We start from the raw sequence: 20,992 nt of genomic DNA on the forward strand, positions 1-20,992 counted from the left end.
ACCTGTAGTTTCATTCAATTTTTTGCGAATTAATGATCTTGCTGTCATGCAGTCATGAACTAAACCGTCCCGGCTAACAGTTAACACTCAGATGGAGCCGTCATGTTTTTTTATTTTAGCGTATTTTATTAATGTTTGATGACGTTACATTTGGCAACAGACATTAAAGCAAGCATATTTGTTTCTCCTGAAACATTTGGAACAATATCCCTTTAAGGCACATTGTGAGCAAATAAGTTAAAAAAAATAATTGCAGTAAGATATTTTAATCAATTGAGAGCCCTGATGTAATACGCACTGTATATATAACTGGTTTTTGTGTCATTATAAATTAAGTTTGTGAAGATTTTTTTGCCCAATTTATATAAATACACAGTCTCCTGCACTGCACTACACCAGCTCTGGAAAAAATAAAGAGACCACTCCAAAATGTTCTTAATAAATCAGCTTCTCTACATGTATGGCAGCCATCGATTCCAGTGTCTATTGAACTCCAACACAAACACACCTCACTCTACTTAGCTGATCACCTGAACCAAATCATATTTAATGTGGAAGAAAGATTATAAATAAATTTTAAAAAAACACTGCTGTGATTAAGAATTGGGATTATTCCACCAATGTTGATTTCTAAACTTTTACTAAATTTAAAAAGTAGTGTTGTGTTGTTTTAAAATGAATATGAACTTGTTTTCTTTGCATTAAACAAGGTCTGAAAACACCAGATTTTTTTTGTTATTTTGACCTGTTGCCATTTTCTGCAAATAAATGCTCTAAATGACAATATTTGTATTTCCAATTTGGGAGAAATCTTGTCAGTAGGTTATAGAATGAAACAAAAGTGTTAATTTTGCTCAAACACATACCTATGAATAGTAAAACCAGAGGAACTGATCATTTTGAAGTGGTCTCTGAGCTGTATACTGTGGATACCTGTCTCATCACACGCCATCGTTAACCATATAACATATTAAAAGATTAGAATCTTTATTGGATTTGCACTGCTCCACTTCTGCTGTATGCACTCAACCAGCCTCCCTCCCTCTCTCTCTCTCTCTCTCACACACACACACACACACACACACACACACACACACCGTTTGGCAGGGGATGAGCTGTGGTTCTCAGCAGTATCATTGGTCCTCATCAATCATGGTAGACAGCAGCAACCTTCCTGGAAGGGGGAAGACACGAACACACTGTAGTCACTGATAATACCTGCTATCTGATCCAAGCCTGTGTGCTGGAGACAGCCATATCTCTCTGTCTGTCTCTGTGTGTTTGAAGGCTGTACAGGACACAGATGACTGTATTGTGTGGAGATGAAGGCAGGACAACGGATTACACTCCACCTCTTTCTTCTTAATTGAAGATGTATATTTTATTTCATTACTTATTCTGTTATTTATTAATTCTAGCATGTGGAAAATCTGAATCTCTCCTTATTTTACTGTTACTGTAAATGCTACATGTTGCTGTGTTTTACATTGCATCCATTAACAAATTGAACTGACCACGTCTCGACTATGTGAAGGCTAAAAATAACGTATATTATCAACATTTTAATGGTTTGCAGCAGCCTGATTTCTGCAGCTGGATTACATATATCTTATATGAGGTCACACTGGTTTACTGGCCATAGTTTTTTTTCTGTACTTGTGCAGTTATTGAAAGGTCATGCACAGGAAATGCGTTAGTTGTAGTGTCAGTTGCTGCTTGCATTGTTTTGCTGATCTCAAAAATCTGGTCAGGTCACAGTGACCATACAAATTTTGTTCTGCTGTGATTTTGCTTTGCTAAAAAGCCTAGAGCTGACAGGTGCACACTGATTTATTATATTTGTTGTCCTCATGCAGGAAGCAGCATACTGTATGGGGGACTGGAGTTTCCTCTTTTATCCCCCCAATGCAGACATTTAATCAAGGTCCTTGTAATACAGAGGCCTGGAGAGCTCAACATACTGTGGCTTCAAGAAAAAACACACGCAAAGACACAAATGTGCTGCGAGTTCCATCCTACAACACAACAACAGAAGTGTTTCAGTGTGACACTCAACAGTGATGAGCTCAGCTGGGACTTGTTGGTCAGTGACCAGTTGTGACTTTTGAAACATCAACTATTAAAGGGATAGTTCAACATTTTGGCAAATTGGCCCATTGCCATAATCCCTATAGTCATAGCAGTAGGTTAGTTACCTTTAATTGTCGGTGCAAGCTATTTTTAGAACGGCGGAGCAGAGCCGCGAGCTGCTCAGAGCGGAGGCTAATGAGATTTCTTGGTTTCCCTCATCAAACTCATCAAATACACAATCCAGCAACTCCAAAACACTCTCGTGGACAAGTTGTGACCTGCACATTCACCACACTATGAGATAATAACGGAACGTTACAAGACGGCGTTGTTTTAGAGATAAATTCATGCAAAACCGCTGATACACACACACACACACACATACATCTCTCGAGCTTCTGCTGTGTCGCATGACTAAATTTACAGCACACACGTGTCAGATTGATGAAAATATTCTCTGAACTTGCAGCTTGTTAGTGTATTTGCGTGTGTTTTCTTAAGCTGCAGTGGGTTGAGCTCTCCGGGCCACCGTACAATGATCTCAGGCTATATTTCGGGCCTCGGCATGATCTCATTTGGTTAGATTTCATCACATAGCCTCAGTGTATGAGTGCCTCTCCTGCCCTTGTGATACATCCCCTCACTCTCAACAACACACTCATGTAATTAAGACTCAACCATCAGACTTTTTTTTTTTTTTTCCCCCACTAAACACGTCTCCTAAATCATACATGTTGTTTATCTGGATGTGAACTTCATCTGAACAAACTCATCTTCCTCTTCTTCAAGTCAGTGATTTCACATAATGAGGTGGAAGTCAAGCCTCAGCCCTCCCTCCTTCTCTCTGCCGTCTTCTCCCTCATGTTTCTGTCTCACCCCTCCCTGGTCCCACCCACACTCTTTCCCTTCTCCTCGTCTCTCCCTCCCTCCCTCCCTCCCTCCCTGTCTCCCTCTCCTCTCCTGAGTCCAAGCCCACGATGCTCATCAGTGGCTCCTCTCCTTTGAAGTCTTTCCTCTCCCCTCTCCCTCGCTAATGGTGCGTTTGAAGTGTCACTCAACTCAAGGGCACCCAACACACACAGCTGGAGGAGAAGGCGCTATCTTCTCCGCTATCTCTCCCTGCCAGGAACGTGCCTCATCAACCGGCGCAGTCCCATGAATGCATCCGCACATAAACAAACACATACAGCGCATCGCACACACGAAACCGCCAACACCGCCGCCATCTCTGGAAGCCACTCGTGTTTTTGCACCCCGCTGGTTTGTGTGTAATGAACTCCCACTTCCGAGCCCCAAATCACGCAAGGACATACAGTGTAGCGCTGCACAAAATATGATAAATAACCCGCCCCGCCGTAAAAGCCCAGGCTGTAGGACAAACTCATTCATCATTAAAGTGTTTAATTGCACAGAGCGATCAAGAAAAAAGACATATTCCTGTATTGATTTCAAAGATTAAATCAATCCTGATTGCTAATGGGGGGGAGGAGACGGGTCAGATAAGGATTTTTTTTTTTAAGCCTTCAGACAGTTGAGACATGAATTGTGCAGGAGGGATTGTCAATATTTGAAGGGCAGTCCTGGTGTTTTGAGTGGAGGCATGGCTTCAGGAGGTTGTTGTAGACAATTATCCTCATCGTGTCTACAGTTTAATTAAGTTATATTCTTAATCCTAAATAGTCTTTCCTTGTACTGTCGTTGGTTGAGGACTTTCCGTCATGTATCTGTGCTGTTATCCCATCGCTGTTAAGTAAAAGACCTACATTCACAACAGTTTTGTAGTATTTAAAGGACATTACTTCACTGTTTGTAGTTGTGTTGACCTGATAAAATGATGTTGCACTTGAATGAAATTGTTCTTTTAAAGGGACAACGAGGAGTTTTGGAAAGTGAAGTGTTTTCACACGACATTTCCCATGAGCCTCGGTGAAATTCTTGGACTGAAAGCAAAAAGAATGTTTTCAAATCAAGAAAACAACAAGTCGGAGGTTCGAAGACGATCAGATACCGTCATAGTTCCGACCATAAACGGCGATTTGGCTGCGTTATTCCCATGACCTGCCGGGCAGCGTCCACGAAACCGGGAGTAGGAAATGCTGGGCCAGTCAACCACTAAATAATAAGAACAAAATAACGATGAAGACAAAATGATATATTTATCGAAAATGGACCCATTAACAAGTATGGGTAATGTAGATTCATCCACATTAATATGAGACTTTTTTATAACCAAATACAAACTCCTCGTTGTCCCTTTAAGTTATGTTCTGTAATTTCTTTCAGTTCAGTTTTGTTTGTATTGTGCATAATCCTGATGCACTTTACATTGTGAGGTCAAGACTGGGGCTGCACAATTAATAACATTGAAAAAAAAAAACTCACATGGATGTTTTTCATCATATGCTCGCTTTTATATTACCAGTATTGTATTGCATTATTACCTCCAACAAGGACGTTGCCTTTTCTCCTGTGTGCTTGTTTGTCAGCAGCAATTTGCAAAAAGTACTGAGCCGATTTGCTCTCAACTTGGTGAAGAGGGTTCATGGACCAGGGAAGAACCCATTAGATTTAGGGTCAGATCTGGTTCATTTTCTATATATTTTATTTTTCTCTGTAGTCTGGTGTGTGTTGTTTGGCCATGGCCTCGCTGGAGGTCCTCTGGTTGGGAACATTCATTGTTAATCCACCATTCATTGATGATGAGGCCACCTCGTTACAAACGAACCAAATATTCAGTCAAAGATGAATATTTCTGAGCTTAAATGTCAACATCCACCTCTTTATAAACACTATTTTTGTAGTTTTCATTTTATTCCACTGTCACCTCCAACAAACGCCACCATGCGTTTCTTGGAGGAGGAACGGCACAAGCATTTTTAGCTCAGATGGCGACGCCTCTCACCTTCCCAAATAAACCGAGCCGAGGGCGTGAAAATTCTCCAGCGTTTGAATAAACTGGTCCAAACATGAGACACATGCTTAGTTCAGGCTCTGATCACACTCGCAAAAAAAAAAAAAACCTCCTCTGCTTCTCTCTCCTCTCTGCAGGCCACTAAGGAAGTGATAGAGCGTGAGGCTCCAGGGATGTCTCTGGCAATGCTGATGGGATCCCTCAACGTCACACCACTAGGCATGCTTTCCAGGTCGGGCGCACAAAACACAAACCACCACACATATTTTATCTCGTATCTGAATGATTTTTATTAAAACACTGATGTCTAGACCTCAATGATGTAAACAGGAATCCACAAACAAGCACAACTTGTCATTATGGTATCCTTTCTATATAAATATATTTATTACAGTCCATCTGTTGCTGAAATCCCATTTTTTCATATAAGATACAATAATGTAATCATGTGCAGCATGAACTAAGGCTTTTTAGATGAAAGGAGTTGCGTGTTTTTCTTCAACATCACCATAATTGAGTGTATTCGCTGCACTACCATTCTTTCTTTTTTCCAGCTACATCCATTTAAAGCTCCCTCTGTGTGTTTGTGTGTTGCAGACCTGTGTGTGGTATCCGAGGGAAGACACTCATCATTAACTTACCAGGAAGCAAGAAAGGCTCCCAGGTAGGAAACACTGCAAACTGCTGTAACAACACCTTTCTCCTGTGGATGTTCACGCTCAGCCTTGTTGGTAAAAAAAAAATAAAAAAGAGAGAGAGAGCGCAAGAGAGAAGAGATTCCCCCTCTAACCGCCCATGTGTGTGTGTGTGTGGTTGGTAGTGGGTGGTATGGTTTGTGTCCTTGAGCAAGACGCTAAACCTTGATAGATCCTGATGGTTCAGCAAGAGGCTGCACATGTGCACAACAACATCATATGTACACAAACACAAACACACACAAGACAGTGACTCCTGTGTGAACGCTGCTCGTAGCTTAGCGCTGTGCTAATGACGCAACCGTGAAGGTCATCCTCACTTCAGAGTCTTAACCTGCACTTTGTTTGTGATCTGCAAATGTGTCGTTATCTGTGTGTGTGTGTGTGTGTGTGTGTGTGTGTGTGTGTGTGTGTGTGTAAGTATGGATTTGGAGTGTGTCTCGTGTGTGCTCACTGAAATGATTAATCAATGTTGCATGTGCATATAGATCTGTGTGTGTTTTTTTGTTTGTGGTTTCTAGTGTTTTGATGTGTTCCTACATCCACAGAGGTATAGATGTACAGGGCAGCGTGGGTTTGTGTTTACATTATGCATGTGTGTGTCTGTGTGTCTGTGTGTGTGTGTCCACCCCCTGCTGCCCCCCCCCCCCCCATCTGTCTCCCTCTCTGCCGCGCTGACCTGCACATCTGTCTCTGTCTCGTTACGCGCCCCGCTCCTCCTGATCGATTTTAGTATTTCTTTTAATCAATTACGCCACCTCTCCCCCATCTGCTGCCATATTAGTGTCTCCCTCATCAACCCCCAGTTAAAGTTAACGGCACAAGCAGCCCATTGCAGGCTTTTATTGCGATGATCTCCTGTCATAAAGATAACAGGGAAGTCCGGGGCTGAGCCAGCCCAGATGAAGCCTCTTACGTCAGTGTTACCGATGCCGATCTTTAAAGGGATAGTTCAACATTTTGGCAAATTGGCCCATCGCCATAATCCGTATAGTCATAGCAGTAGGTTTCGTTACCTTCGGTGCAAACTCAACTCAAACTCATCAAATACTGTACACAATCCAACAACTCCAAAACACTCTGGTGGACAAGTTGTGACCTGCACATTCACCAAGCTATGAGATAATCAGAGGTGGGTAGAGTAGCCAAAAATTGTACTCAAGTAAGAGTATAGTTACTTTAGAATAATGTTACTCAAGTAAAAGTAAAAAGTAGCCATTCAAACATTTACTTGAGTAAGAGTAGAAAGTACTTGGTGAAAAAGCTACTCAAGTACTGAGTAACTGCTGAGTAACCTCTGATTTGTTCGTTTAATTATCAGCGCGTAAATGTAGGCCTAATCTGATACACAAAAATATAATAGCAATGAAAAAATCCAGATATTGCCAAAGAACAACATTTAACAAGACAAAAGCCTAAATTACATTTTTTACAAAGTAACATAAATGAAGACAAATTCAGCCACAATAACTTACAGTACATAGGCCTATCTATGAAAGATCTATGAACTGTCCATAAGCTCTTTGTGTGGGTGTGGTGTCTGTGTGTCTATCTGTGTGTGTGTGTGTGTGTGTGGGGGTCCTATGATTGGTTTCTAGTGAAACCAAAGTCACATGACCACACCCCCGAAACTGGGGGGGTGGTCATGTGACTAGGAGTCACATGTCTCCAGGTGTGTATGGGGTTTAAACTTCCTAGGGAGGAAGAAGAATAAGATGACCTGGATGACTGAGAACCTTCACGGACATTATCCACTATTATCCACGACATACCAGGGCTGACGTCATCCTAATCATTTACTAGCCACAGTTTCTCAAATTTGAGGCGGAGTGACCGTCCTGTTTACCGCGGAGATTTTGTGTGCGGTCATGTGACTGCCTGGCTCTGTCTGATTGGTTAAACGGAGGCAAACGTCGCGAGTGGCTACATCTGATTGGTGAAACGCAGTCACGTGACAGAGGCTCGGACGTATCTCCCTTAAAACATAAACAAACAGATCGCACATTGGATCAATAAGAAAAAGTAGCGAGTAGCGACCGGAATGAAGCTAAATGTAACGGAGTAAAAGTACCGCTTCTTCTGAAGAAATATACTCAAGTAAAAGTAACAAGTAGGCTGCATTGAAACTACTCTTAGAAGTACAATTTTTCCAAAAAGTTACTCAAGTAAATGTAACGAAGTAAATGTAGCGCATTACTACCCACCTCTGGAGATAATAACAGAATAACGTTACGAGACAGAGTTGTTTTCGAGGCAAATGCAGCGACTGCTTGCCAAAAAACTACCCTCGTCGGGAACGCGCATCATTTTTTTTGCATGAATTTACCTCAAAAACAATTCCGTCTTAAGCACAAGAGCGTTTTGGAGTTGTTGGATTGTGTATTTGATGAGTTTGATGAGGGAAACCAAGAAATCCCATGAGCCTCCGTAGCGTAGCTCTGAGCAGCTTGCGGCTCTGCTCCGCCGTTCTAAAAATAGCTTGCACCGACAATTAAAGGTAATGATAATAATCTCCTAAAACTATAGGGATTATGCAATGGGCCAATTTGCCAAAATGTTGATGAACTATCCCTTTAAGCTTGTTTTGTCTCTTTGGCTTCATTTACAGACCCAATCTTCATACTGTATTTTGATTGCACAGAGTTCAATCGCAGCTTTGTGTTCACTACAGCTTAAGTATCTAATGATGTGATCCCGCTCATCGTGAGGTGAGGATGTGATTTTAGCCTCCGAGCTGAGAAACCTTCCCGACTGATCTGCCTTGAACACTTTGACTTTGAATTTTAAAAAAAAGTTTCAGTCTTCCGCGACTATGTAAATGTTTTTACGGATATTATGTCAGGAGGGAACGGCGGATCCTTTAAGTTTGGAGTTTGTTTTGACGTGACAAACATGTTTAAAGGCTTTCTCCAGCGATTTAGCATCGTGCTTTTATCAAGCGTCAGGACTCAGGAGAGAGACGGCTTCCCACGGGGACAAAGACGCTTTGACAAGGTAGAGTCGTCTACAGGGAACGTCAGGGCAGGACGACGATGATGGGCTCCTTGTCAGGCTTTTTGCAATAATTATAGTAACAACACTTATTATGACATCAACAATACTCATAGTTTTTAATTAATTTGGTCCATATTAGCTTTATATAGCACATGGCGAGATGATAATGATAATGTTTTTACTGCTTCTCCGCCTCCAATGGCTTTTTTTTTTCTTCTAATGTGATGATGACAAAATATTTTTCAACTTCTGGTGATGATGCCTCCACCTGCAGTGCTGGTATTCACCTGTGGGGAGGATGTTTGTATATACGCACCACCAATGATGACATTCCTGCACACTGCCCAGACATTTCTATACATGCAACAAAAACACATGCACACACAATCATGTGCTTGTTTCAGTGTCTGGGAAGTTATCCGTGTGTGGCTGAGACTCATCCATTCAAGACTTAACCCCTCTGTCTCTTAATCTATGTGCAGTTATGTGCCTGTGTGTGGTTTGTGTATATATATATAAATATAATCTACAGGGATGTTTCTGTACTGAGCAGATATGTCTGTGTTACTGTGGCGTGAACAATGTACACACTGTGGGAACAAATCTCCCCTTTGGGAACAGAGAGGAAATGCACAGCTCAGTATATCTCAGGCCTCCATGCTCCGTATCTACTTTCTCTAAACGCTCTTTCATCGCAGCTCATCCTTCACTTTCTTAATGTTACTTCTTTTGTCGCAGGATTAATGCTGGTGGTGTAAGTTAGTGGTTTCCAGTCACTGAGCTTCAGACTAGTACCAGTGGGGCCCAGTGAAAAAATGTGGGGAATATAATGTGAAACTATGTGTTATGATATTTTTTAACAGTGTTTGAGCTCTTAATATATACTCATCATTTAGTCCACAAGTAGGTTTTTAATATAGAAATGTCAAAATGTTCCCATGATGGAGTTTTACAGTTGATATTTCAGAGTTTTTTTTGAAATGTAAATCGTATTTTTCCATCTCCCTATTTGTTATTTACTTTTCTCTCTGTTTTTCACTTCCTTCTTCTGTCTCACTCTCACTGAGTCTGCATTTCTCCTACTTTGTCTCTCTCTTAATCTCTCTCCATCCCTTCTTTCTTTCTGCCTGCTGTCTGTCTTCCTCCCCCTCCCTGCCTTCCTCCCTCCTCGCAGAACAGCATCATCGCCTTCCCCCTCTCCCTCCATCATCCCTCTCTCTTGCTTGTGTTTCTCATCCGCTGGCAGTATATCCAGGGATTCTGCTCTTTAGTGTTCTTGACAGTTACTCTCCTCCAGGACAAAACAGAGAATAAGAACAGAAAAAAAAACACTCCTCCTGACGTACCTAAAAAAAAAAAAAATCCCCGGCACGCAATGAAAGGAGAAAAATGGGAAAGGAAGAATGTCTCCAGGCTCCTTGACACCATCCTCGCTCCTTCTTTTTGCCCGATCCCTCCCCACTCCAGCCTGACCCACCCAGCCCTCCTTTCCACGTCTCTCTCTCTCTCAAAAAAAACAAAAAACACTCAGATGTGCGCTTCAAACACACGAGAGCGAGAGGCATAAACAGTCCACTGTGAGCTGAGGGCTTTTGGGGCTGGTGTGTGTCTGTCTGTGTGTATGTGTGTGTGAATGAGGGAGGAAAGGTTAGCTGGCGGCTGCACAGCGGGGCTGGGAGGGGGCTCGTGGTCGACTGCTGAGATTAACCCGTTCGACCTCTTTCATCTGCCGCTCTGAGGAGTCCTTGGTGGTGTCAGTCATGCATCCTTTGCGTGGATGCATTGGCTTTTAAATGCACTCAAATTAAGGTTAACACGGTCATATTTAATCCAGCCTGTGGTGTGTGTGTGTGTGTGTGTGTGTGTGTGCACACGACGTTAAATAAGAAGAAATAGAGGAGGGACATGGAGCATGGAGAGGTTGCTCTGAGAGCCCAGTGTGTGCAGCCGGCGTAGATACTGTAAAGCGTGGGGGCGATTTATTAATAATGTATCTTCTCAATGCTTAAAATACACAGGAAGATAAATAATTTCACAGATTAGCTCTTGTCTTGGGAGTGAGGAGAATGGAGCGTTTAGCATCGCCGAGGAGCCCACAGGCACACTGACACACAGAGAGACACCGGAGAGGGGGAACAGAGATGGAGGAGGAGGCTGGTATAAATGTGGCCAGAGGGAGGCACTGTGATCTGAGGAGGAGAGGGAAATCTGTTTGGTTTTTTGGGGGGTTTTTTGGTTTTTTTTTAGCAGTGACGTCTCAAGCAGGGTCACACGCAGACACGAGTAGACTGCAGCATAGTGGAGCATAAAGTCTGTTTAGTTTTGTTGTGTGTTTTCATCTAGATTAATCTCCTCTTCTCTTCTTCCGTGTTTACTCGTCGTCGCCTCCATGAATCATGAATTCAGGAAGAACCAGTTCAGTCCGTACCCATGTCACCGTCAACTATCTGTTGCTCTTCCTTTTTCACTCACAGCAAAATATGTTTTTGCTCTCTAATTATTTCCCGTTCTTCAGTCCTACTTTGCCTCCTTTTTTTTTTCTTCTCTACATGGATGTGTTCACATTAAAAGTCTTCCAGTAGCTCAAAGGACGTAATCTCCCTATTTTCCTCTGAGGCTTTTAATGTGATGATGCTCTTTAACTTTGAGAACTCACACACACAAAACTCCTCTCCAGTGCACCGCGCTTCAAGATAATTTCTGAGACTTTTATTGTGAAACTGTTGCAGGTGGTGTGTTTAACCCTGAATGAGGGAAAATAGTAAAAGAGAGGAGATTAGTGAGTGAAAACAAAAACAGACACTCAGAAGGCAGAGACTTGTATGTGACATCAATATTTATGTTGCACTGATGGAATTTGACCCCACAATACGATATAATGATAGTACTTATACAGTATTATTGCAGTTTTAAACATATTGTAATAACTTATTGTTATACATTGTGATTTAATACCTTTGCAACTGCAAATTAAATGTATCTACTAGTTGTCAATCTATTTATCTCACTAAAATCATTTTCATTCTTATATAATTGTGATTGTGTAGCAGAGACACTGACCAACACAGTCAGAAAAATGACTCAAAACTAAAATTTCAGCTCATATATGCAGTTTATATAATAAATGATCAATACATGGTGTCTGTGAATCGATACAATATTGCCACACAAACTATTGTGACATTATGCTGTTTTAATCCCCCAGGCCTTATATAAGGTATATTGTGCTCAGTTACTGACACCACCAGTGTCATTTTGCTGTTTTTCATTGTGAATGTTATTTGTTTGTGCCGGCTGCAGGTGTTTTATTTTGAAAATTTACTGTATTTATTATTTACTATTATTAAGTTACAGTGACGCTTTAAGGAAATAATAACTCATATCTTCTTCCGTCTCTCTGTCCTCTGTCTCAGGAATGCTTCCAGTTCATCCTGCCAGCGTTGCCGCACGCAATCGACCTCCTGCGGGACGCGGTGGTGAAGGTAAAGGAGGCGGCGGACGAGCTGGAGGACTTGCCGTCGCCACCGCCGCCCCTCTCGCCGCCGCCCAACAGTTCGCCGCGCCGCCAGACAGAGGACAAGGGCGTGCAGTGCGAGGAGGAGGACGAGGAGAAGAAGGACAGCGGCGTGGCGTCCACCGAAGACAGCTCCTCCTCCCACATCACCGCCGCATCCATCGCCGCCAAGGTAACGATGGCAGAGGAGAGGAGAAGAGAGGAGAGGGGCAGAGTTCATCCATTTCAGCTGTCATCTTCACATTTCATCTACAATAGTACAAACATGTTAAAGGTGCTGCAGCCAGGATTTAACATAACATCACTGAGTCATATCTAAAATAATTAAGAATATAATATCTATTAATGCTAACACTACATTACTGACAATGAAGAAACATGTATTAACATGTTTGTTTGACATACAGTACAACAGTGTCCTTTATGAGAATTGTGACATTTTTTGTGACGACTTGCACGATTTGTCCCACTGATATGAAATAGGACAGTCTGGTATTTTCTCAGCTGTGTGCAGTTTAAAGATAGGAAGACAGGTCAACCAGTGAGATCAGCTTAATTTAGTTTTGGGATGTTCTCAATAGGAGAATTAAGAGTCTGATTGATATATAAAGAAAAAATACAAAGATTACATTGCTTTGTGAATCTGTGTTAGATGTTGCTGCTGTAGCTGTCAATACGCATAACCATGAAGTGCTGTAGGTTGATGTACTCTTTGATAACACTGAAATTAGTCTCTTATTACAACAAAGGTTTACAGTTTCCTTGATCAAGATATAGTGATGTTTGAAAATGCTACAGGTAGCACCTTTAAATGGCGAATTACTGTTTTTACTTTAACGTCTACCCCCTAACATCTGTATTAGGCAAAGCAAGGCAGTTTTATTCATATAGCCCATTTTTACAAACAGTTTGTCTCAAAGGGCTTTACACAGCATCATGACAACATCCTCTGCCCTTAGACCCTCACATCGACTGAGGAAAAATGTAATATTTACTACTACTTACTTATTACTTTGCCTGATTTTTTGGGTTGTCACTCAGATGAGACGGTGAAGCTTCAGAGAGAGCAAAAGTGTTCACCACAGTTTGCTCTTTAATAACCGTGGGAAACTTGGCCGAGTTCTGTGATACTCAGAAATGTAGAGTATGTGTACTAGGTCAATGGTAAAATGTGTCTGAATGACCTCAATGTGTCTATGAAGACCTGTCACATTTACAGTACTGTGTTTACCAAAGTTTTAAAAGTTTATCACAGGGCTGGATGCTCCTGGATATTATTTTTGCCAGGTGCACATTGGATTATAGGTTTTACCAGAGAGCTGCAGCGGTGGACACATGAACTGTATAATAGTGTGGATATGCAAATACAAACAAGGCTGCATTTCCCAGCAGGATGTAGAGGCGCTGTAGACGTGAGACTGGCCATGTTTATTACAGAAATGTGGACTTTTGCAACTATTAATCCTGCAACTAAAGTAGGAGCCAAGCGTTCTTATTGGATTATATTCAAAACTTTATTTCTTGTATCTTTGCTAGTAGGGCTGCAACTAACGATTATTTTCATTTTCGATTAATCTGTCATTTATTTAAACGATTAATCGATTAGTTGTTTGGTCAATAAAATGTTGAAAAATGTCAATCAGTGTTTCTCAAACCACAAGATGACGTCCTCAAATGTCTTGTTTTGTCCACAAACCAAAGAGAGACTTAGTTTATTGTCATAAACGAACAAATAAACCAGAAATATTCACATTTAAGAAGCTGAAATCAGAGAATTTATTTTTTATTTCTTAAAAAACTACTCAAATCGATTATTCGATTATCAGAATAGTTGACAATTAAAGCAGAAGTAAGCGGAATGTTTGTGTTAATATAAGTCTTAAATAGTTATATCTTCCGACAGCAATCACTTACATAGAGTGTTTGGACCGAAACACGGGTCTGTCAGTCACTCTGCTCTGCTGTAAGCCAACGAGAAAACTTCTTGTATACTTCCTTGTATCCTACAGTTTTTATCCAATGAGGAGAGAGAACGGCATGAAGGGCTGTGTGTGCAGCCAAGGGATGCGCGTGAATGTGGTGACGTAGGGACGAGGACCAATAGATCCATGACGAGGGCGGGGGCTGCTAACTCCATCGGCTGACAAGAAGTTAGCTAAAACGACCGGATCGCTTACTTCTGCTTTAATTTAATAATCGATTATTGTTCGATTAATTTTTCAAATCAGAGACACATGAGCTCATTTAGTTAAAAAGTTACAGACATGTTTAACCAACTTCCTTTACATATCATCATCATCCTCATCATGTGTGTGTGTGTGTGTCTGCTCTGTCCACTCACATGTGTCATCATCCTCATCATCCCATCTCGTCCCGTTCTGCAGCCTGGAACTTCTTTAAGGCTCTGTTGTCACGGTAACGTCTCACCTCATTGTCCAGTCACACGTGGATGTTGGTAAGACTCAACACCGTCATCTGTCTTTCACCTGCATCCTGATCATTCAAGTTTGACAACACACCAGAGATGTTGAAATATTTGGATTCGGTTGTGAGTGTGTGTGTGCGCGTGTGTGTGTGTGTGTGTGTGTGTGTGTGTGTGTGTGTGTGTGTGTGTGTGTGTGTGTGTGTGTGTGTGTGTGTGTGTGTGTGTGTGTGTGTGCGTGTGTGTGTGTGTGTGTGTGTGTACTATAATATACTATAAGTTTGTGTTGTCTGGATGTTGTACTACTGTGTGTGTGTTTGTGCCTTGCTGGATCTTTAATATCACTGTGTGTGTGTGTGTGTGGTGTTAATATGCACGTGTGTCTGCGTATTGTGTGTGTGTGTGTGTGTGTGTGATCTCAGATCCCCGACTCCATTATCTCGCGGGGTGTGCAGGTGTTGCCCAGGGATACCGCCTCTCTCAGCACCACGCCCTCGGAGTCGCCCCGCGCACAGGCCACCTCCCGCCTCTCTACGGCTTCTTGTCCCACGCCCAAAGTGAGTTCACATGCACACACTCACACACACACACACACACACAAACACACAACACTTATGCAAAAACAGATTCATCATTGTTGTGCTTATATCCTTGTGGGGAGTTGAATTAAAAATATTTATTTCCTTAATCCTTAACAGCTTCATTACACCTCAAACAATACAATACAATACATCTCAGACACCTCTGAATGTTTTAACTAGATCATATTCTGCAGATGTTGTCAGACAGATGATCAGTTTAAAATATATATTCTGGAAACTTAATATATGTATTTACTTTTAACAGGAGTTTGATGAGAAGATTTACATTTAAACTGCTCATTTGTTATTTGTTTTATCAATAAGTTAAAGTAAGGGAGGTCAAACAGGTGTCTGACTCTCCAATTACATGATTTATTTCCTTGTTTCTTTTTTTTATTGAGTTTTGTTGTATTTTTTTCTCCTTTTTTCATCTGTACATAAAATAAATGTAAAATTGATGAGTTAAAATGAGCAGCAACAGCAACTTGACTGTTCACCAGGGTAGTAGTTCATGCAGTACAAACACACACACACAAATCCTGCTCATGCCTATTTTTGTCTTTGCTCAAGTAAAAAAAAAACAAATGTATCATGAGGTTTTTGTATCAGTTCAGTTTGATATTTTGTGTATAAGTTCTTTTCTGGTTGGAACGAGTTCACAATTGTGTTTTTTGTTTCATAAACTGTTGTGTTCTTACACTCATACATAACAGTAGCCTTAATTTTAATTCAGATGGTCTAGTCGTGTCGTTACATGCTCACACACACATCGTCCTCTTCTCTCAGTGTCCTAACTTGGCAGAGTTGTAGTTATTTTTTGTTTGTTTCAGTGTGTTGGAAGGAACCCCTCCTTGTTTGTTTATATATATGTGTGTGTGTGTGTGTGTGTGTGTGTGTGTGTGTGTGTGTATATTTTTGTATGTTTACAAAGACAGCAGGTTGTGGGTCTTCTGCTTGGGATGCATATGCTTATAGTTTTATTTCCCAAGGTTTTACACATTGCAATTGTTTATAACTACTGTATGTCCCCCCAGTCTGCTTTGTCTGTCCCTGCTTCAATGGGATACTTAAACATTTTGTCCACTTGTCCCCCACCAGAAAGAAACCAAAATCCACCATGTTCAGAAACTTTGGGGCCTGATAACTTGTTAAACTGAAGATGCACAACTCTCGATGCCAAATGCAACAAACAAACTGTAATGAAATGTCCAAGTATCCTTCTGTGTTTTAACCCATCTCTCCTGCAGGTTTTTAAAACGCCAACTATCCCTCTTTCTTTCTTTCTTTCTTTCTTTCTTTCTTTCTTTCTTTCTTTCTTTCTTTCTTTCTTTCTTTCTCTCTCTGTCTCTCTTTCCTCTCTCTTTCACCTCATCTGTAAGTGTCACGTCTCCATGTGTCTCCTGGACAGCAGGCAGGTGCCATGGGAGTATATGAGTGGTGGTGTCGGTGGGGAGGGGTTGCTATGGGAACAGAAGAATGGGATGTTGATGGAGGAGGGAGGGAGGGTCGTGAAACAGAGGGAGCAGCCAGAGGAGAGCTGACTCCCTCTCTCTCTCTCTTTCTGCAAAGCAATGTTTGGGTGTTTGTAAAAAAGCGATGACACGTCACTCGGATCCTCGCTGAACATTATTGATACACACAGCACAGTCGTTCAGCCCGATGTGACGACACTGTGGATGTGACGAGCTGAGCCGGTGGGGCTCGAACCCGCTGAGAGGTGTGATAGGAAAATTTCCATACAATAGAGTTGGGTGCACAGTGTCATTCTGAGACATTACTGTTCTATCTTATTGCCCCAGTTTGGTGCCATATTCTGTTAGCTGGACTCATCAGTTTGTGTAGTCGCTGCTGGTAACACAAACTACACATTGATGATGATGATGATTTGTGGCAAAAGAAATACAGGGTTCCTATGCAAGTATGGAAAGTTTGGAAGAGTATGGAATTTGATTTCCAGGTCTGGATATAGTATGTATGTATGGAAATATATTTATTTTAATACTTATCTGGGTTTGGTCTTATCTGAAGTTATTTGGGATAATTATTTTCTATGTGCTTTTTTACCTAGCTACAATCTCCTGGAAATTATTAGGTGACATAATGGCATTCACTTAGAATAATGAAAACAAACGATTAATTGCATGATTTTTTTTAGATTATGCACATCTATTTACTTAAATTTCACAAATTATTTTGAATTTTTCTACCGAGAAGTCTGAAAAAAGTATGGAATTTGGGCATTTCAAATGTGTAGGAAACGTGGAAATAAAACAGGAGTTTGAAAGTCATCGTAGCAGCAGAATAGCTGTGAAACGTTGCAGCTGTCGTTGTGTATGTAACTTGTGTCCTGCTGCATCCTGTGTGTCATTGACTTAAACCTACGCTGCTGTTTGTCTCTGCACTGCGCCGGCCGCTCCGGCTCACAGCGATGGCAGTTGAGTCCACTGATAGTGTTTGGAGAGCCTCAGACTTATCTAAGACTGTGTTGACCTCAGCTGAGCTACCGAGTGTGTAGCTGTAAATAATTGGACAGTGGGGAGCTTTAATGCTGCTGCTGCTGCTGCTGCTGCTGCTGCTGCTGCTGCTGCTGCTGCTGCTGCTGCTGCTGCTGCTGCTGCTGCTGGCTCCACTGATGCAGCCAGTTAGACGTCTTCTCCCATCACTCCCCCTCCCCGTCCCTTCCTGTTGCCCTAACATGCAAATACACACCTGAAGTCTCTCTTCCGTTGTCAGTGACCCGGTTTGAGCCTGTCAAGATCACATGCCAACCACATTAGTCAGCGTTTGTATATGTGTGTGTGTGTGTGTGTGTGTGTGTGTGTGTGTGTGTGTGTGTGTGTGTGTGTGTGATGCGCTCGTCTGGACATGTGTGTCTTTGTACATGTGCAGATAACAGACCGCTAATGGCTTTTCTAGGTATAGCTCTCAGCCTGTTTAGATTCTGACACAGGCTGTTTCCCAGCGACAAGCTGCCATATGTTCTTTGAAATTCCCACGTCGCAAGCGGCGGCCGACAGTATGTACACAATGTCCCCGGAGCCGGAGCCGGAGCCAGAACCTCTCTCTTCACTGATGCATTTCATGTGCCACTGTGGGCTGTGTTTAGTTTGTTAGCTTGGTCTTGTTGGCAAGCGCTGCGTGGTGGCTTTGAGAGGAGAAGGTATGGAGTAGGTCTTAATCTTGTCACCGCCAGAGCTGCTGCTGCTGCTGCTGCTGCTTCCGCTGCCGCTGCCACCGCTGCTGCTGCTGCTGCCGCCGCCGCCGCCATGCAAGCAGAAACTGACGCCACGGCTCACAGAGCAGAGCACAAAAGCAAGGAAACGCTACTCCGCCAAATGGAGACATGCACAAATGCACACAGGTCATGTGTCAGCATTTCCAGCACATGTCGTATTTGTCAAGTTCTGGGATTGTGTGCGTGTTTGGGTGTGATTAAAGCGATTAAATATCAGTGGTAGTACTAGTGTCCAATGTGTGTGTGTGTGTGTGTGTATGTTGCACTCATGCAAGCTGCATAAATGTTGTGTGTGTACCTGTCAGAGTAACTCACCAGCTCACAGGTTTTCGCTATTAAGCAGAAAGTCTGAGGAGTGCGGACTCAGATCTCATGTCCAAACCTGTCTGTCTGCAGAGCAACAACACACAAACACACACACATATATACATACAGTGAAATTGGATGCACAAAACCATCCTTAAGGGAGAAATTGTCCTCCTCACTCTCATACCCAACACACACACACACACATGCACATGCACAGCAGCCCACAAATGAAGGCAGATACAAAAGGATTACAAAATGAGCAACTCTACAACCATTCATGTAACCAGATTTTCTTTCTCTTCTTGTCACACTGTCTCTTACTTGTGTACGCACAAGAAGGCACACACAGACAGACACACATGTACACAGACAGACACACATGCACACGCGCACACATACACACACACAAGACACAGAGAGGGTAGTTGTACCCTTCCACTCTTGTGAGCATTTAGTACAGTTATGTAATGGTGAGTTTGGATTAATGAAGCATATGGGAGCAGGGGGTTTGACTCAGAGGATGGCTGACTGTGTGTGTGTGTGTGTGTGTGTGTGTGTGTGTGTGTGTGTGTGTGTGAGTGTGTGAGAGGTTGTGTTTCCTCTTCTTATCCTCACTGGAGCAATATTGGTGAGGGTTTTTTTGTGTGTGCACTCATTTGCTGAGACAACTACCACTTCATGTTTTCCAGGTAGCTTCTGCACTTTGTTGTTTATATATGTGTTTTAATCAGGTTGTGTGTTTGTCTGTGTGTCATGTTGTGGTGTTTACTTTGAGACGTAGGATTTGTTTTCAAGCTCAAAAAAAAAAAAACCTGGATCCTGGATTTGAAATGAATAGCCCAGAGTGAGAATGAGGTGGCACTAAAAACCTGTAGTTAGCCTCATTTTGAGAAGATGAGTCTGAGCTTGTTTCATCCTCAGGGTTGGAGTTCCTGTCCAAAATAGAATTAGTTTAGGTTAAAGGGCGAAGTCGAGATTAGACTTTACATCCTGAGGTTTGAGAATTTGGCGATGGCGACTGTCAGAGGGCATTTTTTTCTATTTCCCATGCAGCGCAGGTGTTACTGTTTTTATTTTTCTCTTTTGTGACTGTTGGTCACAATAAACCAGTCGTCTTGAAATCTATGTCCCCGTCACATCCGCAGGTTGTTGCATAAGTGATGCGTTGGTCTCCGAACTAAAACATTTCTGACAAATCATTTTTTTTGGATGTGTGTGTGATAGAGTGGTAGTTTGTCTCTAGATGTCAGTGCTGTGACAAGCTGGCAGCCTGTCCGAGGGGGGTTAGAGTTGGCTCCGGGCCTGTTGACCCTGTATAAATGATACAGAGACGATGGATGGATAATTAACTGATTAGCACAAACTGAAAATACAAAATGGTCTGAATGCACCTCCTGTATTTCTACTTGATCCTCGGGCTCTGTCTTGTGGAAGAGGGACCATGTGTCAAAATCCAGTATTAATACCTATTAATATAATATTCTACTTGATATTCTGACTTCATGCTGCAGATTCTCACTGATCTAAGTCGGGGAGCTCAGAGGCTCAGAGGTGGCTCGCAGATCACATGTAACAGCCGAGTGTTGTTACGACCAATAGACGGTGGTTTAAAAAAAAAAAAGAAACCGGGCTCTGAGGAGCAAGAAATAACAACAAAAATAATTATTATCTGTATTTTATTTTAGATATTTAAAAAAAAAAGTATTCAAAGAGACTTGCTGAGTTTGTTCCTTCAGTCAGTTGATAATCAGTCAATATCAGACTGTAAATAAAGTGTTGGCTCATTTTTAATGTTGAGTTCAATCCATGAAATGATGATGTTCCTGAAGCCGGTCTGCTGCCCTTTCATCTCCCCCCTCTCTGTCAGAGTTTTCACCTTGATGTGTCTGCAAGTGCTCACATTATTTATGCTCTGTGTGTTGTATACTCTTCCAAACATCCCGTCAGCTTGACTGATATTGGCATTTATTTTGATTAAAGCATTCATCGGTCTCCCTCTCTCTCCCTCGTGGCGCCCTCGCACCAACTTCCTCCAGGTGCTGGCTGTGCACCGAGAGGACACTGCCTCACTTTGCACTGATCCTATAGCAGCTTTTTTTTTTTTTTTTTGGTTGTTTTGTTTTTGATTAATGGCCTGATGTATGGCTGTGCAGCCCAGGCTTATGGAAATCACTTCCTCCTTCTCTGCTGAAATGTGGGAAATGTGAGTCAGAGCGCGGCAGCGTCATTCAGCCCACGCCACGTGCATGACCTTCACCGTG

General features: G+C 42.1%; 1 protein-coding gene across 9 annotated transcripts in view; it reads left to right on the top strand.

Moving 5' to 3' along the window:
* gphnb (gephyrin b) overlaps positions 1 to 20,992 on the top strand; it is a 103,633-nt gene that overhangs the window by 45,326 nt on the left and 37,315 nt on the right. For all 9 annotated transcript variants that reach the window (XM_085770417.1, XM_085770418.1, XM_085770420.1 and 6 more), the window contains exons 5-8: positions 5,119 to 5,213; positions 5,579 to 5,645; positions 12,084 to 12,356; positions 15,029 to 15,163. In XM_085770417.1, coding sequence (XP_085626543.1) covers positions 5,119 to 5,213; positions 5,579 to 5,645; positions 12,084 to 12,356; positions 15,029 to 15,163 — 570 coding nt within the window. The remainder of the gene's footprint in view (positions 1 to 5,118; positions 5,214 to 5,578; positions 5,646 to 12,083; positions 12,357 to 15,028; positions 15,164 to 20,992) is intronic.

Source organism: Trachurus japonicus, chromosome 24 (genome assembly GCF_045865225.1).
Source record: "Trachurus japonicus isolate A0001 chromosome 24, Traja_1.0".
Classification (NCBI taxonomy): Eukaryota; Metazoa; Chordata; class Actinopteri; order Carangiformes; family Carangidae; genus Trachurus; species Trachurus japonicus.